This window comes from Tachyglossus aculeatus, chromosome X1 (assembly GCF_015852505.1).
Source record: "Tachyglossus aculeatus isolate mTacAcu1 chromosome X1, mTacAcu1.pri, whole genome shotgun sequence".
Taxonomy (NCBI): Eukaryota; Metazoa; Chordata; class Mammalia; order Monotremata; family Tachyglossidae; genus Tachyglossus; species Tachyglossus aculeatus.
The window spans coordinates 95,392,994-95,420,494 of record NC_052101.1 but is presented as its reverse complement, the minus strand read 5'-3'; the positions used below and the strand labels follow the sequence as shown (position 1 = coordinate 95,420,494).

Here is a 27,501-nt window from a genome sequence, read left to right as displayed (position 1 = left end):
TTTTTCTTAGGAAATAAAAATGCACTGCCTATGAAGCGCTGCTTTTTAGAACAAGCCTGACTTCTGTCTTACTAGTATGTATAAGTAGCCAAATGCTCATGGAGAGTTTTCAATACTTATCGAGGGACAAGAGTCACTATTTTTTTTATCTTTTAACTCCGCAGGTCTTAGAATAAATTATTACAGTGCTCCTGTAGAGCCGACTTTGGGGGGCAATTTTGACTGTGAAACTTCTTAATTCAAGGGGGCAGGAAGCTTGCAAATCAGAATCCGCTACTGATCTTGAAATTCTTCTAGTTATTACTCAGCTTTGGGAGATGAATTCCCTTTGTGTCAGATCCCTCTCAGTGAATTGCATGTTGGATTTAAACAGCCCAGTGTGGTTTGGAAAGTGTGTAACATAGCATTGTGCCCCAAACTTTGGTCTGTTCTTGTAACCCGGAATTGGCACACTCTCTGACCAGTTTGGCTTCTCCGGGGACTCAAGAAGCCTGATGCTCCACTTCTGGTTGTGTGAAATGCTAAATCTCGTTCACCAGACATCAGGTGTGCCAATTCAGAATTCTGTTAATTCCAGGGTTTATTATTTATCAGAGAGCAGGCTCCAAGGGAGGAGGCTGGTACAGTCTATTGTAAGTCCAAGAGAAGGGCCCAAGAAAAGCAGGTATTCATTGCTCATTAGGCATATCATACCTTCAGCTAGTATGGGTAACTCTGAGGCCTTTTGAGGATCAAGTCTTATGGAATTGAGCCTTGCCGGAGATAATTTTTACCCATTTTCTCCCTATCCTACCCCCCCATCCCCAGCACTTTTTTCCTTCCCTTACCACTTTCATTTTTCTTACAGACTTTTTAATGGAAAGGAAATAGCATCTGTAATAAATTGAAATTCTCTGGTGTGAAAGTAGATTACTAAGCTACAAACAACTGGTATTAGCACTTCCTGGGCACTGTTAAGATTGGAGGTGTTTGATGTGCACTTTTTTAAAAAATGGTGTTTTCTGTGTGAGGCTTTTCTTTAACCATCCAGAATTTATCTTACTGGAAAATTTAACCTCCCGATATGAGGTGCCCTGTGTCCTGGACCTAAAGATGGGGACCCGGCAACACGGAGATGATGCCTCTGAGGAAAAAAAAGCAAATCAGATACGGAAGTGTCAGCAGAGCACTTCTGCAGTTATTGGGGTCCGAGTTTGTGGCATGCAGGTGAGTCTCACCCAGCCTTGGGAGTCAAACCTGCACTGTTATTGAATGGTAGACGAGGAGGCCGTAAGATCTGGATGGATGGTCGAATCTTTGTGGCAGGGAGCAAACGCTAGTCTTTCCAGTGTGAAAAGTGCATAAGGAGCCTAGGACTATGGTGGAGATAGAAACACCCAATACGTGTTGTCTCTGGTCATCTGGCTTCCCTCAGAATGGTGATAAGAGCATTTGCTGTCTTTAATAATAATAATAATGATGGTATTTGTTAGGCGCTTACTATGTGCCAGACACCCTTCTAAAGCCCTGGGATGGATACAAGCAAATGGGGTTGGACACAGTCTCTGTCCCTTGTGGGACTCACAGTCTCAACCCCCATTTTTCCAGATGAGGTAACTGAGGCTCAGAGAAGTGAAATGACTTGCCCAAGATCACACAGCAGACAGTGGCGGAGCCGGGATTAGAACCCATGACCTTCTGACTCCAAGGGCCGTGCTCTATCCACTATACCGTGCTGCTTCTCTAAGAGATCTGTTGGTGTATACAGGTCAGGAGCTGTAGATTGTTATAATCTCTCAACTCCACTGCCAAAGGACTCTGAGACCTAGAGCGAGTCAGTCAAGTCATTCTCTATCCCCTTGGTTCCTGTGTAACCCCTCTGGCTCACTCCCAGAGCTCTTTTACAGACTGGTGGAGTGTTTGAGGTTTTTGTAGGAGCAGGGCTGCTAGATAAATACCAACAGTAGGGATAGGATTTTATCGCTCACTACGATCCATTCACTTCTCCTTTCCGGTCTCCGTTGTGTCCACCTTCCTCCCAAGAGGTGAAACCTTCAGGGCTTACATCTGTTCAACCTCTTTTTTTAGTCTTTCCAGTTCTCCCCCTTTACATCCGGGAGCGTGCAGACAGGCCCCCTTTACTCCCCTCCTGGATTATCTTCTCAAACCCCAGTCTCTCACCATTTAGCTTCTTCAGTTCACTTAGAGTTGAAGCACAGGAAAGCTTAATGGTCCTGGCACCGAAGGGGTGCCCACGCAGCACTTTTCTTTCATGGGAGAAGGGAGGACATGGCATGTCCTGAGTCCCAGCTCTCCCTCCTTCCTCCCCAGAATCTCAATAAATGGATCATTGTTGGGCCAGGCTTTGTTGAGGGTGGGGGAGCGGAGAGGCACGGGGGTGTCCAAAGTGCAGCCGGCCGGTGATGTGGGAGGAAGTCAGCCCAGCATGATATTTGATAGAGCAATTCCTCCTTGAATCTACATAGATACCATTGGAGAGCTAGTTGACCCATGGGAGGCTTTCCAAATAGTTTGCAGTTAATATAGAGTTAGCATAACAGCAGTTGTTCTTAGCACAATCAACCCCTCATCCTCCTCCCTCCCCCACTTTAGGCCTGCGCTCCCTCTTGCACCTGTTAAGATCCAAAGAAAGAACTCTTATCGGCAGTTCAGAGACTTGTGAAAGGCTCTCCCTGACCGAAAGCAAATTTGATGCAGAGGGCAAATAAGAGGTTGATTATTAAGCAAGGGAGATAAGACTGGGGCTTAGAAACAAGGGAGGACCCATTTTATCCTTTCACTGAAAGGATTTACCCTCCTGTTAACAAATCATTTTAGGAAGAAAATGTGTTGTTGGGTTTTTTTTGTCTGGCTTATGACACTGACTAGCTGCTCTGCTGTTAAGTAGTTGTATTCCATGGGTGTGATGTTTGGGTGGAACCTAGTCGGTGGGCTTGTACAGCATTGAAAAGCAAGTTTGCTCCTGCTTACCTAGTACATTTGAACACTGCTGGAAAGGTTACTTGCAGAGAGTCTGTGACTCAATTCCATCTGTCCCAGCTCTTAGTACAATACTTGGTGTACAGAAAGCACTTAACAAATACCATTATTATTATTATTATTATTATTTTATCGTTATTGTCCAATACAAATAACCATTCCATTCCTCTGGTTCTTCCCAAAAGCCTGCTTTTCTGACTCACCTCAGCATCTCTCTCACGTGCCTTCCTGGAAGAGATAGTGGCCCAATTGGTAGGAGCTGCTGAAAATTTTAATGGAAAGAATGACACCTGGTGCCAGAAAATCTAAGCCTAAACTTGAGAGTGCTGGGATAGGGAAGTACAAGGGCAGTGGTCTTAGATTGCCGACCGCTCCTAAAGGAACGGCGTCTCTTCTCGCACCAGGACCCTTAAAGTTGGGTGGCCTCAAGGTGCTAGAAGATCGACAAAAGAGCATCCAACTTAATCCATCAAAGTGGAGAATCTGTATTTGAGTAACTTGAGGACTGCTTTTGCACTAAAAGTATGAGGGACAGCCAGGAGTAACAATAGTGTTAATAAGTGGTGGTATTTGTTAGCGCTTACTAGGTGCCAAGCACTGCACTAAGCGCTGGGGTGGACATGAGCATCAGCTCGGCCACCTGTCAGCCCACATGGGGCTAGGAGGATGGGAGGGGGAGGGAGACCAGGTAATTCACCTCCATTTTACAGATGAGGAAACAGTCACAGAGAAGTTAAGTGACCTCTCCAAGGTCACACACAAGCAGACAAGTGGCAGAGGTGGAATTAGAACCCAGGTCTTCTGACACCCAGGCCGTACTCTTTCCACCAGGCCACGCTGCTTCTCTGGAACTTGGAGATGCCAGAATAGTATCTTCTCTACTCAGTGTGGCCTAGTGAAAAGAGCATAGGGCTAGGAATCAGGAGATCCGGGTTCTAGTCCCAGCTCTGCCACTGGCTTGCTGTGTAACCTTGAGCAAATCACCCTCTCTGGGCCTCTGTTTTCTCATCTGTAAAATCTGCACCAGCACTTAGCACAGTAAGTGTATACTAGGTACCATAACTAGTAGTTATTATCCCTACCTTCGGGCTGTATGTGCCTCTGTCACCATTTAAACACCTGCTCAAGAGGACAAGGGCTCAAAAGGGCACGGTTCTGTTGCTAGTAGCTCTCAGTTACTCCTGAATATATTGGAAAAAATGGTGAATTGTAGCTGAGGTCTTCTTATTCCGCCTGTAGCCTTTTCATTTTAATCACCATCGTCAATGGTATTTGAGTGCTTACTGTGTGCAATGCACTATGCTAAATGCTTGGGAGGGTACAATACAACAGTTGGTAGGCCTGTTCCCTGACCACCACAAGCTTGACAACAACAGGAAAAAAAGTCTGTGTCCATCTTCCAAGGAATTTTAAGTAAGTAGTCTGGTGTTGCGGTGTTATGTAGGTCAATATTTAATGGAATTTCTTCAGTTCAGAAAATGTTTTAAATGTCCTCTTTCTGTCTCCCCATTCCAGGTGTACCAGACGGGCAGTGGCCAGCTAATGTTCATGAACAAGTACCATGGGAGAAAACTTTCAGTTCAAGGTTTTAAAGAAGCACTTTATCAGTTCTTTCATAATGGCAAGCATCTTCGTCGAGAACTCTTTGAACCTGTCATTAAAAAATTGACTGAATTAAAGTCAGTGTTAGAAACCCAGGAATCCTACCGCTTCTATTCAAGCTCTCTTCTCATCATTTATGATGGCAAAGAATTGCAGGAGGTTGCTGTGGATTCAGATCTTGAGGACCTGTCAGAAGAGTCATCAGATGAATCAGCGGGTGCATTTGCCTACAAGTCTCGGGCTAGCACCGTGGACATTCGTATGATAGACTTTGCTCATACGACTTGCAAATACTATGGGGAAGATAGCGTTGTACACGAGGGTCAGGATACAGGTTACATTTTTGGGCTCCAGAGCTTAATAGATATTATTACAGAAATAAGTGATGAGAATGGGGAATAAGCGGTTAAATGCGCACCTGTTTATAAAAGCACTATTGTGACTTTGTAATACAAAATTATTAGCCACTTTATGGTGGTAAAACTCTGGAACAGTTCAAGGAGACTGGTTCAGAAGAGGCATTTACCTACAGGGTGCTGGAGCTAGCACTAGCAAATCTGAGGCTTTATTTATTTTAAGTATTTCTTAAAACATTCCATATTTGTTGATACAGATACCTCTTTCTCGTTGTGTGTTTATGTTCTAATAAAATCTTTTTGTTCATTATAAACAATACAGTGATGGTTCCTGGTATGGACTATTAGTAGTGGTATGTGCTAAGTGCTGGAGTAGGCCCAAGTTCAGGTGAGACACGGCACCTGTCCCACCTGGGGAGGGAGAACAGGCCATCAGTCCTCGCAGATGAGGAAACTGAGGCCCAGAGCAGTTGGCGACTTGCCCAGTTGTCACACAGCAGGCAGGGGACCGACCTGGGGTTGTGAACCCAAGTCTCCTGATTCCCAGGCCCGTATTCTTTCCGCTAGGCCCCGTGGTATCTCGGTCACCAAGAGCCCAGACATAGCAAGCTCACACCAAGCATTGGTTTCTTGACGTGGAGGGATGCAGGGGAGGGGTTGTAAGTCTGTATATTGGCTGATCTGACATGTTCTGGGCAGAACATCTGCAAAGAACCCTGGATCAACATCAAGGATTTGACATAATGGCACTTGAAAGGAATAGGAAGAGTAGTAGAAAGAGAATTTCAAAGGGAAAATATTGGGGCCTCTGGGGCCCAGGACCACCCTGCCCCCTCCACTGAAGCCAGTCCTCTTTTATTACCTGTGACAGGCCTGGTCTGTGGGCCTTGGGCTAGGCACCCTCTTTATCTTCTGCCCCCACCCCGCTGCAGTCCACTGAGACTTGCGCAAAACCAGGGGTAATTTCATCCATGCTCAGAAGTCTGTATGAAGTGAAACCTTTAGTTTTCTGTCTGGCGCCTGATATTCTATTGAGCAAGAGAAAGGTTATCAGTATGCCTACATAAGGAGATTCCACAGGAGGCTCCAGCCCCTCCTGAAGTCAAAAGGGCCAATCTAAAGAAAAATGGATAGTGGGCTGGGATTTGGCCCTGGAACTTTGGCCCATGCCAGGCTCTACAATAGGGTTACCTATTGAAGTGGAGAAACAAAAAAGGACAGTCTAGGGTGGTGGTGTTTAGCATGACTGAATTTTACCAGTACCACCTCTTTAATTTATCAGTAACTTTATTGTTAACTGATCACCATTATGTATCTTTAGGTGGAGTGACCTGTTAAGCTTCAGGGTACTGGGGCTGTAAAGGAAGCCTGTGATGTTAAACTTACAGGGGTTTTAGGCCCCAACCCCTAATTTCAGTTTTGCATACTATTCCGTTTTGCCCCAGCCCCATTAAGGATGGCCAGCATGGGCTGTGCCTCATTATCTTGACACCTGTCCATATGCTTTGTTTTGCTGTCTGTCTCCCCCTTCTAGACTGTGAGCCCGTTGTTGGGTAGGGACCGTCTATATGTTGCCAACTTGTACTTCCCAAGCGCTTAGTACAGTGCTCTGCACACAGTAAGTGCTCAATAAATACGATTGAATGAATAAATGAATTATCTGCTGCATTTTTCAAGCTCCTACTGTGGGCTAAACACTGTACAGTCAGTTCTCTAACACAGGAGTTAAATTCTTGCAAGAACCTTGGGTTAAGAGAACATTGTGCTATTCTTAGACCTCAACTGCATATGTGCACAATCAATAGTATTCACTGAATGCTTACTGTGTGCAGAACATCCTTTCCTTCTGATGTTGCATTCTATTCAGTTGGGCATTTTGGAAAGAATGTTCCTTAATTCCTCAACAGCCTTCTAGCCAAATCACATAATGCCCGAAATGACTGTTTGGGCACTTGGAGGATGTACTAAAGATAGAGAAGACATGCTCCCTGCCCTCAACGAGCCTAATAGGGGATTGGGGGGGAGCACAAGCAGACACAAATTGACAAATATTCACTAGGTGATGAGGGATAATGATGATTATAATTGTGGTATTTGTTAAGCACTTCACTGTGTGCCAAGCACTGTACTAAGTGGTTGGGTAGATACAAGGTAATTGGGTTGGACACAGTCCCTGTCCCACATTGGGCTCACAATCTGATCCCCATTTTACGGATGAGGTAACAGGCACAGAGAAGTGAAGTGACTTGCCCAAGATCACACAGCAGACAAGTGGCAGAGCTGGGATTAGAACCCAGGTCCTTCCGCCCCCCCAGCCCTGTGCTCTATCCAGTAGGCCACGATGCTTCTCTCATTTGAGAACCAAATGATAAGCACAAATGAAGAAATGTGTCCACAAGGATTAGGGTGGCTGCTGGATAGGATGGTGTGAACTGGAAGGTGAGAGGTTAGTCAGGGAATGCTTCCTGGGGTAGGTGGCTTTTTTAAGAGGGCTTTGAGGGAAGGGTAAAAGACATTCCAGGCTTTGAAAGCAATGGGTCGAGATGGGAGACTTGTGAACGAGGTTATTTGGTTTGTCTGGGTGGGGCAAAACATAAGCTGTGGTACAGTGGGAAGGGAGAATGGTAAGAAGGAGTCAGCCAACGAAGAGTATTGAAGTACAAAGTTAGGAGTTGGTTTTATGTGGAAAGCAATATATAGCTTTTGGAGATTTCTGAGGAGAGGGGTGACATGTTTCCATCAGGGCAGTAGAAAGATAATCTATGTGGTTGTGTGTGAGAGACTCAAGAGGGAAGAGTCTGGAAACAGAGAGCCCAGTAAGAAGCAGATTACAGCTGGGAAGTAATAAGGTCTTGTACCAGAGTGGTGATAATACAGGTGGAGAGGAGGGGACACATCTGGGAAATATTAACAGAGGAAGAACAGGAGAGTTTAGATACAGGTAATGTGACATCCAAGTTTTGAGCTTGTAAATCGGGTTGATAGGGTATGTCTATTGACATGCACTAAGTACTTTGTTATACTGTACGCTTCCAAATGCCTAGTACAGTGCTCTGCACACAGTAAATGCTCAATAAATATGTTTGACTGAATAATGGCAATATCCGGAAATGTAAGCAGAGGTAGTTCTCTGGCCTTGCACATGCCAGTCACGTGTGTGTCATGGTAGAGAGGTTTTGTTTGTTTTTCTACAATCTCAAAGGAGGGTGAAGCAATGAACCCAGAATGGGAAGTATTTGATAAACACTCCTAATGAGGATCATGCCTCAAAACTTCCATTAGAAAAGGTATTCCTAGAGACTTCTAAATTCTCGACACTCAGTTCACTTCTCTGACTACATCATCTCCCGATCCCCAGGTTTTAGTGTCAGGCTGGTGTGGTTGACCAGATTTGGTAGGACCATCCAGTTGCCTTGCCTCTTGCTCCTCACTAGACTACATTTCTGTAGAACAGGGGTGGAAACAGTAGAATGAGTGGGAGTTGAGACCTGTGTTTCCATTTCTGGCTCAATTGGATGTTGGGCAAGCCAATTCACTTCCCTTTGCCTTAATAACAATAATAACGATGATTATTATTATTTTTATGGTACTTGTTAAGCACTTACTATGGTCCAAGCACGGTTCTAAGTGCTGGAGTAGATACAAGCAAATCGGGTTGGACACAGTCCATGTCCCACATGGGGCTCACATTCTTAATCCCCATTTTACAGATGAGGTAACTGAGGGCCAGAGAAGTTATTGTTATCATTATTATTATTATTATTATGGTGTTTGCTTACTCTATTTCAGGCACTGTACCAAGCACTGGGGTGGATACAAACAAATCGGGTTGGTCACAGTCCCTGTTCCACATGAGGCTCACCGTCTCAATTCCCATTTTACAGATGAGGTAACTGAGGCACAGGGAAGTTAAGTGACCTGCCCAAGGTCACACAGCAGACATGGGGCAGAGCCGGGATTAGAACCCAGGTCTTTCTGACTCCCAAGCCCATGCTCTAGCTACTAAGCCACACTGTCAACATGGGGCTACAACTTTTCTCCAGCCTACCTCATGGAGATGATCTGAAGATATTTGGGGAACATTTTGATAAAGTTGCTGTATAAATACAAGGTGGTGAGCTATACATTTCCCAGGTAAGAGCCCTTCCTTGGAGGTGATAGTTTTGCTAGCGAGCCCATCATATGTGCAAAAATCAGTTCCAATTAGATTTGTAGAGAGATTCCTCTCCTGTGAGTTGCTTGAGCTCTATTACAGACTCAAAAGTTTTCTCTACACCCTTGTGCCCCCTTCAGAGCCAATGCACCAGACCTAATCTAAAAAGGAGGGATGGTAGGTTAATATGACACAAAGATAGGTTCGAGGTGATAGGGAGAACCTAACTTGGAAGGAGTTGGGTGGCACTGCCCCATTTGTATGTGGGATTTATGGGGCAGCCATAAGAACAGCACATACAGGGTCACAAGATCATTAGCAGTGCCATTTCTAGATCAGCCCCCAACTTCAACTAGTCCAGGATTAAAGGAGAGGGGAAATCTGGATATTACATGTGATGATATGATCAAGTACCATTGATTGAGATGCCAAAATAAAAAGCCAAGGACAAGGTAGAGCTGTCACGGAGATTTTGATAGTTGGAGGTGGGGGAGAAGTACAAGAAGGTCAATCAATCAATCAGTCAATGGTATTTATTGAGTGCTTACTGTGTGCGGAGCACTGTACTAAGTGCTTGGGAGAGCATTATAACAGAGTTGGTAGACATATTCCCTGCCCATAACGAGCTTACAGCCTAGAGGTGAAAGAAGCAGAACGATGAGGACTGTTAGGTGAACAGAAGGAAGTGCTCTGCACACAGTAAGTGCTCAGTAAATACGATTGAATGAATGAATGAATGAAAGTAGAGATGAACATGGCAAGATGAAGGTATAGATGCAAGGAACTGCAGCTCACATTTTAACTCCAGGGTGGCAGGGTAGCAGGTGATATATATTTCATCTTCTATAATTTGACAATTACACTACTCAGATTGCTGCTTTTGGTGCTGGGAAATGTGTAATGTGCCCCTCTTTCAACCTAGGCCAGGTGAAAACCCGTCCTTTAGTTTGTGGCTGCCGTGGCTTTGAGCGGGGCGTAGCTCAGTTGGCAACTGTGGCTCTTAGCTGACCCCCAAAGGCATCCCCAATCTTCTTGCTGCACCCCAGACTGACTTGGCCAAAAGAGCCCGGGCTTTGGAGTCAGAGGTCATGGGTTCAAACCCCGGCTCCGCCAATTGTCAGCTGTGTGACTTTGGGCAAGTCACTTAACTTCTCTGGGCCTCAGTTACCTCATCTGTAAAATGGGGATTAAGACTGTGAGCCCCACGTGGGACAACCTGGTCACCTTGTAACCTCCTCAGCGCTTAGAACAGTGCTTTGCACATAGTAAGCGCTTAATAAATGCCATCATTATTATTATTATTATTATCCTCCCAGCGCGGCATCTTGGTAAGTCCTCAACACTTCTTAATCAGCGGGCACATCAAATTCATTCCTAAGGATGAGATGGATGCTGCTATTGTCAATGTATGCAGGCCACCACACTTTTAGGAAGCCGCAAATTACTAATAAGGCCTTTGCAAAACGCTGAGCAACCTAATACGTGCTTGTTAAATGGAACAAAAGGAAATGAAACTGGTGAACAAAACTATCTCCATGCTCACTATTTTCCTGCAGATGCAGTGTTAGGGGTGGGGACTTCATAGAGGTGAAAGCCATAGTTCAAGATTAGTGAGGGAGAAGGCAGGGAAGGGAATCATAGAGATAGATGTGGAGACAGCCGCATTTCCCCCTCTCTGTCTCTCTCTCTCCACACCCCACCCCACCGCACCACACACTCCTCTTGCTCCTCCAATCCAGGGCAGCTCCTTCAGCCCAGAGCAACAGTCAGGCTGCAGGAGAAAGATGCCAGCTGCATCTCTCTCTCCTTGCACTTCCCTGCTTGAGCCAATTGTCCTCTTTGAGCTACAGATGGCAATCCACGGCCCAAGTGCTTGATAAGCTTGTTGTTGGGCCTCAGTGGTGATACTGGAAGATGCATCCTGGAGGTCAGGGAAATATCCTCAGGATTCCTTTCCTATCCAGGATAATAATAATGATGGTATTTGTTAAGCGCTTACTATGTGCAAAGAACTGTTCTAAGCGCTGGGGGGATAGAAGGCGAGCAGGTTGTCCCACGTGGGGACATAGACGGGCCTGGGAATCAGGAGACCTGGGTTCACAATCCCAGGTCGGTTCCTTGCCTGCTGTGTGACAACTGGGCAAGTCGCCAACTGCTCTGGGTCTCAGTTTCCTCATCTGAGGACTGACCGCGTGTTCTCCCTCCCCAGGTGGGACAGGTGCCGTGTCTCATCTGAACTTGGGCCTACTCCAGCACTTAGCACATACCACTACTAATAGTCCATACCAGGAACCATCACTGTATTGTTTATAATGAACAAAAAGATTTTATTAGAACATAAACACACAACGAGAAAGAGGTATCTGTATCAACAAATATGGAATGTTTTAAGAAATACTTAAAGCCTCAGATTTGCTAGTGCTAGCTCCAGCACCCTGTAGGTAAATGCCTCTTCTGAACCAGTCTCCTTGAACTGTTCCAGAGTTTTACCACCATAAAGTGGCTAATAATTTTGTATTACAAAGTCACAATAGTGCTTTTATAAACAGGTGCGCATTTAACCGCTTATTCCCCATTCTCATCACTTATTTCTGTAATAATAGCTATTAAGCTCTGGAGCCCAAAAATGTAACCTGTATCCTGACCCTCGTGTACAACGCTATCTTCCCCATAGTATTTGCAAGTCGTATGAGCAAAGTCTATCATACGAATGTCCACGGTGCTAGCCCGAGACTTGTAGGCAAATGCACCCACTGATTCATCTGATGATTCTTCTGACAGGTCCTCAAGATCTGAATCCACAGCAACCTCCTGCAATTCTTTGCCATCATAAATGATGAGAAGAGAGCTTGAATAGAAGCGGTAGGATTCCTGGGTTTCTAACACTGACTTTAATTCAGTCAATTTTTTAATGACAGGTTCAAAGAGTTCTCGACGAAGATGCATGCCATTATGAAAGAACTGATAAAGTACTTCTTTAAAACCTTGAACTGAAAGTTTTCTCCCATGGTACTTGTTCATGAACATTAGCTGGCCACTGCCTGTCTGGTACACCTGGAATGGGGAGACAGAAAGAGGACATTTAAAAGATAGCACACAGACACAGTCTTAACCCCAATTTTACAGGTGAGGTAACTGAGGCACAGAGAAGTTAAGTGACTTGCCCAAAGTCACACAGCTGACAAGTGGCGGAGCTGGGTTTAGAACCCATGACTTCTGACTCCCAAGCCCGTGCTCTTTCCACTGAGCCACGCTGCTTCAGCGATGCCATCTTCTCAGACATGGAGATTAAATTACTTTGTGCCCCTGCTCTGCTCCCTCCCCTGTTTCCTGTCCTGGAACCTTCCTTTACCTGAATTATTCCTGACCCAGTACTGCATGGGTGGAATATAGAGGAGCCCAGACTCCCTCTAGACTATAAGCTCCTTGGGGGAATGGAATGTGTCTACCCACTCTGTTGTATTGTACCCTCCCAAAGTGCTCAGTACAGTCCTCTCCTCACAATAAGCGCTCATCAAATATCATTGATTGATTGATTGAACTGAGAGAGGTTTTGCAGCAAGGTTTGCTCTGAACAAATTTGACCTCAAAACTGTGACAGTGTCACTGGATGGTCCTGGGGAGAAAAAGCTGCATTTCCCGACCAATTGTTTTTCAGTTGCCCTCCTCCCTTGGTCTCCTCAGTTCTAACAGCTACTTAATAGTCTCTGAGCAGCTTCCAAGGGCAGCACAAGACTGGTCAAAATCATTCTAATCCGTTTGATAATGCATGAGTCACTGAGATGGGGAGAGCTGCAGGGAGTGCACATCAGCAGCCATGTGAGTCAGTGGAAAATTTCGGGAGGATGGAAAGCTTTCAAGTCACCTCTGAAAGAGTAAAGGAAAGCGATCGAGAGGGAACAGGGATGACGGAGTCATCACTTCCAGAGGTCTCAGACTGGAAAGGGGCCAAAGCTCATTTTAAGCCCTCTTCAGATGTTTCAGTGTTACCACCTCTCTACCCTCTCTAGTCCCCCCCCCCCCACCCCGTGCACCCCTCCACTGACAGGAGAGGCCACTAAACCCACTCGGTTTCCCCCCAAACACAATTCCCCATAGCTTCCCTGGCACAAGTCGAACCCAAGAATGGGGGCAAAAAGAGAAGACAAAATAATAAGCTATTTCCCCAGGTGAGGTGCTTTTCCAAAGGGGAGGGGAGAGAAAGGCAGAAGGGTCCTCAGGATAAGTGAAAGGCAAGAGGAGAGAGATGACGGGCTGGGGAGAGGTAGAACCCAATGTTCTTTAAGCTCCCCCTAGACTGTAAGCTTGTTGGGGACAGGGAACATGTCTACCAACTCTCCCAAGTGCTTATTACAGTGCTCTGCACACACTGAGTGCTCAATAAATGCCACTGATTGATTGATTTAAACCCTGGCACTGGATTTCCTAAAGGCAAGGGTAGGTTGGCACAAATGGACTTAAGATGGTCCCTTTAATGTGTCTCTAATAGTTGCCTCCTGCCCCTCTACTTGCATGAGGAGCCCCAGAGACCGATCCAATCTGGTCAGGCCTTGGCAGAGCCCCAAGATTGGGGGGGTTGGGGTGCTACTTAACAAGAGGGGGCCCCTTCACCCTGAATGGGCACAGTTTTTAGGCTGCTCCTAGTCACTGTGAACTCAAGGGTCCAATAAGGAGAATTCAGCAGCCAAAACTGGGAGTGGACAAATCGGTCTCTCAAGAGCTGGAATCTTAGTTTCTACCTCTTTAGGTGGCACTGAGGCCGCCTGCTTCCTGATCCCTGGTCAGAGCACATCTTTTTTTTTTTTATGCTATTTGTTAAACACTTACTATTTTCCAGGCACTGTTCTAAGTGCCAGGGTAGCTACAAGGTAATCAGGTTGGACACAGTGCATGTCCCATGTGGGGCTCACAGTCTCAATCCCCATTTTACAGATGGGGGCACAGAGAAGTTAAGTGACTTGCCCGAGGTCGCACAACAGATGAGTGGCCAAGCTGGGACTAGAACCTAGGTCCTTCTGATTCCCAGGCCCATGCTCTATCCATTAGGCCACGCTGCTTTTCGTCGCAGGACAGTTGACCTTTTTGCAACCAGCCATGGGCTGTATAGCTAAGGAGTCTTCTGGACATACCTCCTGGACCCGGAGGCCTCTCTCACTGAGGAATCTTATCAAGTACACTACACACCAAGCTCTGCCCCTGTCACAGGGCCCCACCCATCCGTGAGCAACCATACAGCTCAAAGTCTAGACGAAACTTCAAAAATTTATAACCATCACCACCACACCCACCCTGCTCTCTTACAACACAACTGCCTCCCGGGCAGAGGAGTGCTGCTTTTTTTCTCTCTCTCTTAAATGGTATTTGTTAAGCGCTTACTGCGTGCCAGGCACTGTACTAAGCATTGGGGTAGATACAAGATCATCAGATTGGAGACAGTTCCTGTCCCACATGGGGCTCACAGTCTTAATCCCAATTTTACAGATGAGGTAACTGAGGCCCAGAGAAGTGAAGCGACTTACCCACAGCCACAAAGCAGATATGTGGTAAAGCTGGGATTAGAACCCAGGTTCTTCTAACTTCCAGGCCTGTACTCTATCCATTAGGCTATGCTACTTGGATTGGAACCACAGAACTACTGCTTCTCCTTTGGTCTGCTCAACTGGCCTAGTAGCAAGAACCTTCTCTCCCACAGCCTCTACATCAACCATGTCTCCCTCCCCCTTGGAGTGTGAGCCCCATGCCAGACAGAGACTGTATCTGATTCCACTATATCTACTCCAGTGTTTGACACATGGTGAATGCTTAACGAACACCACCGCCATGATTACTCTTATTTTTATTATTATCATTATTAACCTGCAGTTTTTCAGCCTCTACTATGGGGCCTGTGAGGTTGGGCCTGAAGACTCTGTATCTGGAACAGAGTAGGAGGCTGAGGAAAACATAAGTGATGAAATCACAGCAGCATCTCTCACCCCTCAGCTAGTTGCACGTTTCTGACCTGCTAGGGCCCTCCCTGCGGTCCAGCTGTCCACTGAGAGAGAGGAGTTCGGCTCGGGTGGTTAGGAGCATGTCCCGTGTCCATAAGGAATGGGGAAGAGAGGGAGGGAGGAAGGGAAAGGAGTGGGTGAGGAGGGTGCCGGTTAAGGGGTTGGGAGTTCATCTAAACAAAAAATGGGTGGCCGGATTTCATCATACTCATTTGAGAAAAGGAGAGCAGTAAATGCTTTTTCTTCATTTCCTCCATGTCAGAGAAAGGCAGAATAGTCACATTATCATGAACGACGTAGAATAGTTTTTCTGATTCAGAAGGTGGCATGACCAATGCTGGATCACTTAATCCTGCTATGTGGGTGCAGCTGAGAAGACTAATGCATGACCAATGTTCTCTTGCACACTGCAAATCCACAAATACTGTCCTTTTGACTTGTCAGCTGCCAATTACAGAGCTAACTTTGGCTGTGTACCCAAGATGAGGGGAAGCAGAGGGGGGGAGAGGTGCTGTTGGGATGGTGAGGTCAAGTGAGTCAGGGGCTAGGAGAGAGAGGATTTTGAGGGAATTTGGCTTCCCAGCCCCAAACTCAGCCATCTCTGAGAGCTTCCAGAAAAGCCCCTTTCCCCATCCTGTATATATGTATATATGTTTGTACATATTTATTACTCTATTTATTTATTTATTTATTTTACTTGTACATATCTATTCTATTTATTTTCTTCTGTTAATATGTTTGGTTTTGTTCTCTGTCTCCCCCTTCTAGACTGTGAGCCCACTGTTGGGTAGGGACTGTCTCTATATGTTGCCAACTTGTACTTCCCAAGCGCTTAGTACAGTGCTCTGCACACAGTAAGCGCTCAATAAATACGATTGATTGATTGATTGATTGATCCTCTTTTTCTGTCTTGATATTGGTCAGAAGGAGCAGAAGTTGAGCCCAGGACTGGACTGAAAGCTCATGGTGTGCAGGGAACGTATCTACCAATTCTGTTGTACTGAACTCTCCCAAGTGCTTAGTACAGTTCTCTGCACACAGTAAGTGGTCAATGAATACCACTGATTGATTGAAGCATCCTGCTTATTTGTGGAGGGTCCTTGGGCCAAGAGTGAGCTTTCCACGTGCCTCTCTCCCTGTGGCTTCTTATAAGGACCCCTTTAGTCTCCTACCCACCCTCATCCTGACCCTGTCTAACCACTGGCTTCCTTCTTCCTTCCCAAGAACCAATCAATCATTCAATCACACTTATTGAGCACTTACTGTATGCAGAGCACTGTACTAAGCTCTTGAGAAAGTACAACATAACAGAGTTGGTACACACCTTCCCTGCCCACAACGAGCTTATGGTCTAGAAGGGTGTCATCAACCTTGGTGTCATCCTCGACTCCGCTCTCTCATTCACCCCTCACATCCAAGCCGTCACCAAAACCTGCCAGTCTCAGCTCCGCAACATTGCCAAGATCCGTCCTTTCCTCTCCATCCAAACTGCTACCCTGCTCGTTCAAGCTCTCATCCTATCCCGTCTAGACTACTGCATCAGCCTTCTCTCTGATCTCCCATCCTCGTGTCTCTCCCCACTTCAATCCATGCTTCATGCTGCTGCCCAGATTATCTTTGTCCAGAAACGCTCTGGGCATGTTACTCCCCTCCTCAAAAATCTCCAGTGGCTACCAATCAATCTGCGCATCAGGCAGAAACCCCTCACCCTCGGCTTCAAGGCTCTCCATCACCTCGCCCCCTCCTACCTCACCTCCCTTCTCTCCTTCTACAGCCCAGCCTGCACCCTCCGCTCCTCTGCTGCTACTCTCCTCACCGTGCGTCGTTCTCGCCTGTCCCGCCATCGGCCCCCGGCCCACGTCATCCCCCGGGCCTGGAATGCCCTCCCTCTGCCCATCCGCCAAGCTAGCTCTCTTCCTTCCTTCAAGGCCCTGCTGAGAGCTCACCTCCTCCAGGAGGCCTTCCCAGACTGAGCCCTTTCCTTCCTCTCCCCCTCGTCCCCCTCTCCATCCCCCCATCTTACCTCCTTCCCTTCCCCACAGCACCTGTATATATGTATATATGTTTGTACATATTATTACTCTATTTATTTATCTTGTACATATCTATTCTATTTATTTTATTTTGTTAGTATGTTTGGTTTTGTTCTCTGTCTCCCCCTTCTAGACTGTGAGCCCGCTGTTGGGTAGGGACTGTCTCTATGTGTTGCCAACTTGTACTTCCCAAGCGCTTAGTACAGTGCTCTGCACACAGTAAGCACTCAATAAATACGATTGATTGATTGATTGATAGAAGGGGAGACATTCATTTAATATAAATAAATAAATTATGGATAGATACATAAGTGCTGTGGGCCTGAGGGAGAGGTGAGTAAAGTGTGCAAATCCAAAGGCAAAGGCAACGCGGAAGAGAGTGGGAGAAGAGCAAACGAGGGAAAGAAGAAGAGGCCGAGAAGTCAAGGCTGTTGGAAGTCCAGGAAAAATTTCCCTGCCATAGCAGTGGGCACTACAACACCACAGCCACATCCTGGAAGGCAGCAACCCAGTGTTCCCCACCATCCCTGACAAGGCTAAGGTTACTACTGTGGCCTGCAGAAATCTGCTCATCCCCCACCATGGGCAGGGCCAAGCCTACAGCTGATGCTCTGCAGCATGGCTCAGTGGAAAGAGCACAGGCTTGGGAGTCGGAGGTCATGGGTTCTAATCCCGGTGTTGCCACTTGTCAGCCGTGTGACTTTGGGCAAGTCACTTCTCTTCTCTGGGCCTCAGTTACCTCATCTGTAAAATGGGGATTAAGACTGTGAGCCCCAGGTGGGACAACCTGATTGCTTTGTATCCCCCCAGTGCTTAGAACAGTGCTTGGCACATAGCATTTAACAAAAGCCATTATTATTATTATTATTATTATTATTATTATTATTATTATGACAGTGGCCTAGTGTGGAAAGAATAGGGGCCTGAGAGTCAGAGGACCTGGGTTCTAGTTCTGACTCTGCTCCTTGCCTGCTGGGTGAGCTTGGGCAAGTCATTTCACTTCTTCTGGCCTCAGTTTCCTCATCAGCAAAATGGGGATTCAATATCCATTCTCCCTCCTACTTAGACTATGAGCACGACGCGGGGCTTCCTTCCGCATAGCCCCAATTTGCTCCCTTTATTCATCCCTCTTCCCAGGCCTACTGCACTTATGGGCTTATCTGTAATGTATTGATTTATATTCATATCTGTCTCCTCCTCTAGACTGTAAGCTCATTGTGGGAAGGGAATGTGTTTGTTTCTTGTTATATTGTACTCTCCCAAATGCTTAGTACAGTGCTATGTATACAGTTAGCACTCAATAAATACAACTGAATGAATTGAATGAATTAATGAATGAATGAATTGAATGAATTAATGAATTAATGAATGAGACAGGGTCTGTCCAACCTTATTTTCTAGTTTCTACCCCACCCACTTCATACACCGCTTGGCACATAGTAAGCACTTTACAGATATCACCATTATTGCTCTGCCTTCCGTAGTGCTTATCTTCTTTGTGGGCATGTTGGCATACAGTTGGGACACCTCCGCTCGGTGTTTCTAGTACATGCTGCATTGTCAAAAGCCCTGTATAGTGCTCTGCTCCTTGTAGTCCCCCCCACCCACCTTTTAGACTGTGAGCCCACTGTTGGGTAGGGACTGTCTCTATATGTTGCCAACTTGTACTTCCCAAGTGCTTAGTACAGTGCTCTGCACACAGTAAGCGCTCAATAAATATGATTGATTGATTGATTGTAGTGGGCTGACCTGGGGTTCACACACTGACTGCTCACATATGGACATGAGGCAGCCCAGAGGCCCTTTGGGACTGTTGGGAGGGCAGGGGGAAAGGGGATGCAGGGGAGAGCAGAGGCCTGCTTTTTCTAAAGGTCCAATAGAAGTAATATTGCAGCAGCGATTTATTTAGCATCTTCTTCTGGACCCTAGTTCCAGCTCTCCATGTAGGAGCATACCGGCTGGGATGATCCGTGGTAATATAATAAATAAAATATTTTATTTACATTAATGTCTGCCTTCCCCCCAGACTCTAAGCTCCTTGTGGGCAGGGAACACACCCACTAACTCTGTACTCTACCAACTCTGTTATACTGTACAGTGCTTAGTACAAATGCTTAGTCTAGTGGTCTGCACACAGCAAATGCTTAATAAATCCCACTGATTGATTGATTGATTGATTGGCACGGTACAAGTCACAAGCTCTACGATCAATTCTGAGGCTCCTCTGTCCTTCTCCATGGTAGACGCCATCATCAGCATCAGCGTCAGCATCATCACCTTCACTGGGCTCAAAGCCATGTAATAATAATGATAATAATAATAATAATAATAATAATAATGGTATTTGTGAAGTGCTTACTATGTGCCAAGAACTGTTCTAAGCGCTGGGGTAAATACAAGATTATCAGGTTGTCCCACGTGGGGTTCACAGTCTTAATCCCCATTTTACAGATGAGGTAACTGAGGCACAGAGAAGTTAAGTGACTTGCCCAAAGTCACACAGCTGACAAGTGGCGGGGCTGGGATTAGAACCCACATCCTCTGGCTGCCAAGCCCGCGCTCTTTCCATGTACGAGGCACTTGAGAGGGTACAGTAGAAAAAAGATCAGACCCAGGCCCTGAATACTTTCAGTCCAATGGGGGAAAAAAGCAGTATTAACAATATCGACTAAGCACCTAACTACTACGCGCACAGAGCTGTTTTAGGCACTGCACATGGAGAAGTATAAAATGTGAAACCTGCCCTTGAAGAGTTTGTGAACTGAGGAGGACAGTGGATAAGAAATTGAGGAATATTCAGTAGTTGAGAATGAGAGAGCCAAGGGAATCAAGCAATCAACAATAACTAAACTTAAACACCCGAATGCTGAGGTGACTTGTGGGTTTGTGGCATCAATCAATCAATCAATCAATTGTATTTATTATTTACTGTGTGCAGAGCACTATACTAAGCGCTTGGGAGAATACAACATAACAGAATTGGGAGACACATTCCCTGCCCACAACAAGCTGACTGGGAAGGTGGGAGATCAATCAGGGAAGCCCTCCTGGAGGAGGTGGCTTTAAAGGAAAGGTTTTGAAGGAGGGGAGGAATGTGGTTTGTCCAAGTTGGGAGGGGTGGCCATTCCAGAAAGTGAAGAGAGAATTGGGATCAACAGGACTTTCAACACTTCTGAACAAACCGTCCTCATGGGCTGGAGGTGGAAGTTGGGAGAAACTCCCAACGCCGAGACCAGTGGGAGCCAGATTCAACCTTGCCCAGTCCTGGGCGCTCTGCCAGTCACACTCAAGCAGGGAGAAGGAGCAAGCATCAGTTGCTCCACTGCAGCTGCCGCTGCCACCCAACACCCAGGGGCGTGAGGAACTGACAGGGTGGGGCAGACAGAGGGAAAACCCCAGACTCCTTCTCCCTTTGGGCAGCACCCTCTTCCCTGGGACATCTCGTTCTTTCCTTCCCTCTGCTGACTGTTGGCCGTAGTGACTTGGCGGAGATAAGGCAGCAAGACAGGGCAGCTAGTGGGGAAAGTGAAAGCAGCAGCACCCAGCCTGGATCTCCTTGGTTAGCGTGGTCGGGAGAGGAGACAGCAGAGACCGTTGCCCCAGTCACAGTGGACCAGGGGCTCGCTCACTCCACCCCTCCGGGCCTCAACGGCCCGCAACCCTGCCTGAAACACAACCGCAGAAATCCAGAGCCCACCCTCGTCAGTCAATAGGTTTTATTGAGCGCTTACTGTGTGCAGAGCACTATACTAAGCTCTCGGGAGAGGACAATCTAACAGTGAACAGGCACAAGAGCCGAGAGCATTTGGCCCGGTGAAAACGAGAAAGAGAAGATTGCCTTGGCCCTGAGATCACCATTTCGGACCAAGCTGGTGCTGACAGAGCCAGCGAAGATCATCCTTTTCCACCTGAGACCTGAAACTGAATGCAGGCTTCATGTACCCACCTGTCCCCGTTGGCTTCCCCATGCCCAGCCATGCAGGAGGGTGTGCCAAGCACGCTGCTTTCCATGGATGCAAACCCCTGGTAGATGCCGTCCAGCCCTACTTGTCAGGGTGACGGGGAGGTGTGTGAACCCAAGGCGGTGGGAGTTGGGGAGGGAGGGGGCCTTTGCTGCTGGCAGTAGCAAAGTCCCGATCCTCAATACCACCACCGCTGCTGCTGCTGCTTAGCTTGGAGCTGTAGGAAAGGAGATAATCCTGGAGGGGAGGTGTATGGCAAAGCAAAGCAGATGTCCCTCCCTGCCCTCCCCATAACTGCAGGTAGCGGGCAGGAGCAGCAGTGTCAAGCAGCCAGGAGAGGAGAATGGGGGCTCCGGGCACTAAATAATAATAATGATTATTATTATTGGTATCTGTTAAGCTCTTACTACGTGCCAAGCACTGTTCTAAGCACTGTGGTAGATACAAGATAATCAGGTTGTCCCACGTGGGGCTCAAAGTCTTAATCCCCATTTACAGATGAGGTAACCGAGACACAGAGAAGTTAAGTGACTTGCCCAAGGCCACACAGCAGGCAAGTGGCGGAGCTGGGATTAGAACCCGTAACCTCTGACTTACAAGCCCGTTCCACTAAGCCACGCTGCTTCTCAAGTGACCTGACTTTACCTTGCCTATACTGCTGCCCCATCCCAAGATGTCCAATCTGGTTTTCCTGAGCCTCCCGGTCCTGATGAGCCCTGGGGCCTGCGTCAGTGGCCCCAGAGAGATGCTGCTGAGCCCCTCCCACTCATTAGAGAAGCAATGTGCCTTAGTGGATAGAGCACCGGGCTGGGAGTCAGAAGGTCATGGGTTCTAATCCTGGCTCCATCACGTGTCTGTTGTGTGACCTTGGGCAAATCGCTTCACCTCTCTGGGCCTCAGTTACCTCATCTGTAAAATGGGGATTTTGTGGGAGAGGGACTATGTCCAACCTGTAAACTCCAGTGCTTAGAACAGTGCTTGGCACATAGTAAGTGCTTAAATAATAAGCACTATATAATAGCACTAAATAATAAGTACTATTATTATTATTATTATTACTATTATTATTATTCCATGCACGACCTCCACCCAAAGGGGACTTTCAACCCAGTCTTGATGGTGAGTAACTGGCAGTGGGGAGGAGTGATCGAGATGTTAAGGGGACCCGAAAGCTCTGGAAATTAGTGATAGGGGATTTTCCGAAAACTAGTACCCTGTTTGCTTTCCAAACAGCCACAGAGCAGAACCAGGTCTAGGAACCACAGGGTTTCCGAGTCGGGGAAAATCAGACCAACCCACTGGGTTGGCAGAGCCAAACCAACCTGATGACACAGCCCAGCTGACGGTTGGAAAACCCCTATGCGTGTTGCTCTCCACCCCCACGATTGATTACCCACAGACCCCGTACGAGGCCCTGGGTGGTTAGAGACACTTCCTTATTTAGTCAACTCCTGCCTGCTCCGTGCCCGCCCATGCCAGGGCTCTGATGGCAGATGCCTCACCTTTTAGATTGCAAACCCCCGAGGGCCAGGGACCAGTCAGTTAGCCAGTCAATCATATTTAGTGAGCACTTACTGTGTGCAGAGCACTGTACTAAGAGATTGGAAAAGTACAATACAACAATATAACAGACACACTCCCTGCCGACAATGAGCTTACAGACTAGACCAGGCTGAATTCATATCCTCGTACCTTTCCCCAGGGCTTACTCATTATGGGCAGGGAAAGTGTCTTCTAATTCTGCTTTATTGGACTCTCCCGAGCGGTTAGTACAATGCTCTGCACATACTAAGTGCTCAATAAATACCATTGATTGATTGATTTGTAAATGCTTAACAAATGTCCAACCTGATTAGCTTGTACCTACCCCAGTGTTTAGTACAGTGCCTGGCCCATACTAAGCACTTCGTAAATACTGTTTAAAAATGGACTTAATAATACTTCTGCTAGATTGGGAATAGAGAAGCAGTCACTAACCTGGTCATTCTCAGATCTCCCTTTAGGAGGGGATACACCACGCACTGGTCTCTATATTAAAGCTGTTCTCAGTTGTGAGTGATCTGTCACTGCTGAACTCTGAGATCGTTACACCAAAGGAGAAGCCACAGTCCCTGTCCTTAAGGAACTTGCAGTCCGGTGGAGAAGAGAGGACAGGCACCAATCTAGACATTCAAAGTCTGACAAACTCACAGGGAAAGACGAACTATGTTTTTGCCACTTCAGCTCTTATAGCCATCTCTTCTCCTTCTGCAGTGGGGCTCCCCTCCCTTCCCCAACAGTGAGTGTGCTGCCAGGTGATTCCCTGTGTATGTGGGAGTATGAGGAGGCCTTGGGCCAACTTGGTGGAGGAAGCTAGGACAGGAAGGAAGTTCCACACTGGCCCTAGAAGAAGGGAGACCTGCCGATGCCTCCTAAGGCCCCGGCTGGGTGAGGGAACCCAGCGATCTCTGCGGCCAACAGCTGAACTCCCCACCAAGGCTGGAGCTGGGGTTAGATCTGTGGGGTCTGGGTATAGGCTGCCGGGTCAAAGGAGTTGCCTACCCTGAAGACTTCAAGAAAATAATAAATAAATAATTGTTATTATGGTACTTGTTAAGTGCTTACTATGTGCTAAGCACTGTTCTAAGCCCTGGGGGAGCTACAAATGAATCAGACTGGACACAGTCCATGTCCCACATGGGGCTCACAGTCAATCCCCATTTTACAGATGAGGTAACTGAGGCCCAGAGAAGTGAAGTGATTTGCCCAAGGTCACACTACAGGCATGTAGCAGAGCTGGGATTAGAACCCAGGTCCTTCTGAGGCCCAGGCCCGTGCCCTCTCCACTAAACCACCTAGACAACTTATGATGGTACAGCTGGGCAGGTGGCAGTGGCCAGGAGAGAGAGAGAGAGAGAGAGAGAGAGAGAGAGAGAGAGAGAGAGAGTGTGTGTGTGTGTGTGTGTGTGTTGACCCAGCCCTCCATTCTTTGCCCTCCCATCTCCCTTGCCCCATTCCACATTTCTGCCTTTGTTCTCCCTATCTCCTTTTGTTTGCTCTTCTCTCTCTCTCTCTCTCTCTCTCTCTCTCTCTCTCTCTCTCTCCCCCCCCCCCACACACACACACACACACACCCCATCCTCTCTAGAGATCTTTATGGTCACCGTACTCTCTGGTCCCTGCTTGAGACCATGCCCACATTGCCTGGCAAGGCCTAACCTGGAGGCCTTTTATGATTAGAGGAGACCAACAGGCAGACAGCTGCAAGGAACAGCAGTGGGGCTAAGGCTGTAAAAAGGCAACTGGAGGGGGGAGTTAGAATGGGGTGGTGGTGAAGGTGAGGGTGAGAGAGTGGGTGCCGGCGGCAGGTAGCTCCACCTTCTCATGCAGCTGGGCAGAGTGATTTAAAATTAACACCCGGGTCCACTGAGAACTGGTATTTTGGTTTTTTCAGGTCATCTGTTTACACAACCCCCATGCTGCAGGTTCCAATTATCTTTCCCTCTGAAACACCACTGTGCAATTTTCCTTGCCCGGCACCATGGTGAGCACTGCTGGTGGGAGCTGAGATCTGGGGAGCTTTGGCCACAGCTGGTTAGAATAGCCCTCCTACTCCACTGACTCTCATTAGGGTTTCTGCCAAGAAGCCACAAACAACTCCCCTGGATCTTTGGCCCCGCAGGATCGTCGGAGCAGGCTGGACTCAAGGGAGGGGGAAGGTGCCTTAGGCCCCAGAATTTTGAGAGAGCTTCGGCATTCTGGAGGCCTCGACGTGGTTGGTGGGCAGCAGCAGGGCTCAGTTGAAGCCGTGCCCAAGATGGGGAGGTGGAAGGTATCATTTTCATTTGATGAGTATTTTCTGCCTAGGTTACTATATTTGTTCTGTGGGTACCCATCCAGCCACCCAAACACTACCTCCTCCGGCTTTGGGCAGTCCTGGTGGGCGCGGGGATAGGAAGGAGGAGTTGGCCATCCACTCTGTCCAAACAGCCACCTCCCTGGTTGAAGCTCTGCTCATATCCTGCTTAGGCTGCTGTAACAGCCGCCTCACTGGTCTCCTTGCCTCCAGCCTCTCCCTCTCTGCCCTGCTCATCTTCCTGAAAGATCCTTCAGCACATAATAATAAAAATGTTTGTTATGTCCCAAACACTGCACTAAGCACTGGGGTAGATACAAGATAATCAGGTTGGGCACAGTCCCTGGCCCACATGGGGATCACAGTCTAAAGGGGAGAGAGAACAGGTATTGAGTTTTACTCATTTTATTCATCCATTCATTCATTCAATTGTATTTATTGAGCGCTTACTGGGTGCGGAGCACTGGACTAAGCGCTTGGAAAGTACAGTTCGGTAACAGATAGAGCCAATCCCTATCCACTCACAGTCTAGAAGGGGGAGACAGACAATAAAACAAGGAGATAGGCATCAATAGCATCAAAATAAATAGAATTAAGCTATATACACATCATTAATAAAATAAATAGAATAATCAATATGTACAAATATACTAAAGTGCCGTGAGGCTCGTATGTATTGGATGCTTACTGTGTGCACAACAATGCTTTACGTGCTTGGGAGAAATAGTCTGATTCCCTTCCTTCAATAACCTTACAATCTAGTGGGCAAACTCTATTTTTGCCCACTAGAATAGTGAATAGAACAGAACAGAACAGGAGTTGAATAGATTATAAAATACATTATAAAATTATAGATTATAATCTATAATCTATAATCTAATATTAAATCTATCATTGGATATTAAATATAATAATTTAATCTAATAATAATCTATAATAATCTGGTATTAAATCTAATAATTTATAATCTATAATTTATAGATTATAAAATACATTTTACTGAGGCATAGGGAGGCGAAGTGACTTGTCCAAAGTCACCCAGTAGGCAAGTGGCAGAGTCGGGATTAGAATCCAGGTCTCCTGACACTTGGGCTCATGCTCTCTCCAATGGGCCATTTAATAATAATAATAATGATTATTATCATTATTATTATTCTGGTATTTGTTAAGCACTTACTATGTGCCAAGCACTGTTCTATTTCTCTGCAATGGCTACCCAACTAATAATAATAATGATAGTATTTGAATGTTTTTTGAGAAAAATGATGCGGGCAGCAGAGTGAAGTATAGACTGGAGTGGGAAGACAGAGGACAGGGAGGTCAGCGAGGAGGCTGATGCAATATTCAAATCAGGCTTGGATAGTGCTTGGATCAGTGTAATAGCAATTTGGGGGGGTGGGAGAGAAGGCAGGTGAGGAGGTTGTGGTCAGATAGAAGGTCCTTGCTTTGGGACATCTCTATCTCTTTGCCCAGCAGATTCCCACTTCTCCCAGACTGAGATGAAGTAGGGACTCACACCAGGGTTCTAATCCTGGAATAAGATCCTTCAGGATGCCAGGCCACCGGGGAGGAAGTTCACTCCACCTCCACCTCCACGCAGGCAGAGCAAGATTGGGCTTTGCAGGATTCCCAGGGCCTAAACTTAGGTGAGCGTCCTGTTCTTCCCCACTTCTGCCAGCGACATTTCCGGAGCAAGAATGGAGACCCTGGAGTGAGCTCCTCTGAAGTTCCAAAGAGCCAACCATGAGTGTGGAGTCTTCTCCACCCCGACTTCCTCAAATCCCCTTCCAACCTTCTGTCTTCTCCATTTCTAGGAACTGCGGCTGTTGGTGGAGGCTAAATTAGTCCCCACACAGCTGGCCGGGAAGGCCGGGGCAGCGGCCAACGTCAGCATAGCCTGCAGAGGCACGTGAGGCCGATACTCCGCCACACCAGCTCTTTGGAACAAACATCCCCCTATGCCCCCTTCTCTTCTCCTCCCCTTCCCCTTCCCCCACCCAGCACATTTGGCCTGAGCTGCAGGATTTAACAGCTGCTCTGTATTCCCTTCCTGGATGTGGGGAGCGATGTGGGCTGGGACAGAGACCCGTTTGTGTTTCTCCTTATTGCTGCTTCTTCTCTCACCACTTCCCATCTGGCCTCCTTCTGACCTACTGCGCTGGATCCCGAATGGCAGCTGAGGCAGCTTCTTGCTCAACTCTCTGGCAGGGAAAGGGCAGTCGCAAGAGGTCGGAGGTGCGGGAGTCAGTGGTGGCAATGGGCCCCAAGATTCCCTCATGGAGAAGGAGGCTGGGCTTGGGACGAGTTAGAATGGACAGAGCTTGATGAAGAGGCTTGGAGGGTCTTGGACCCCAATTATTAGCAAATGGTAGTTGACCAATAAATAGCCAATTCTAATCCCACCTCCGCCACTTGTCTGCTGTGACCTTGGGCAAGTCAGTTAACTTCTCTGTGCCTCAGTTACCTCATCTGTAAAATGGGGATTAAAAAAGTGTGAGCCCCATGTGGGACGACCCGATTACTCCAGCACTTAGAAGAGTGCTTGGCACATAGTAAGCGTTTAACAAATGCCACAATTATTATTATTATTA

At 47.0% G+C, this 27,501-nt stretch overlaps 1 protein-coding gene across 1 annotated transcript in view; it reads left to right on the top strand.

Annotated features, from left to right (window-relative positions):
- Window positions 1–5,287, top strand: part of IP6K2 (inositol hexakisphosphate kinase 2) — a 35,861-nt gene extending 30,574 nt beyond the window's left edge. The window contains exons 5-6 of the mRNA XM_038771887.1: window positions 1,031–1,206; window positions 4,495–5,287. Of these exons, the coding sequence (XP_038627815.1) occupies window positions 1,031–1,206; window positions 4,495–4,983 (665 nt within the window). The 3' untranslated portion in view covers window positions 4,984–5,287. The remainder of the gene's footprint in view (window positions 1–1,030; window positions 1,207–4,494) is intronic.
- Window positions 5,288–27,501: the final 22,214 nt, after the last annotated feature.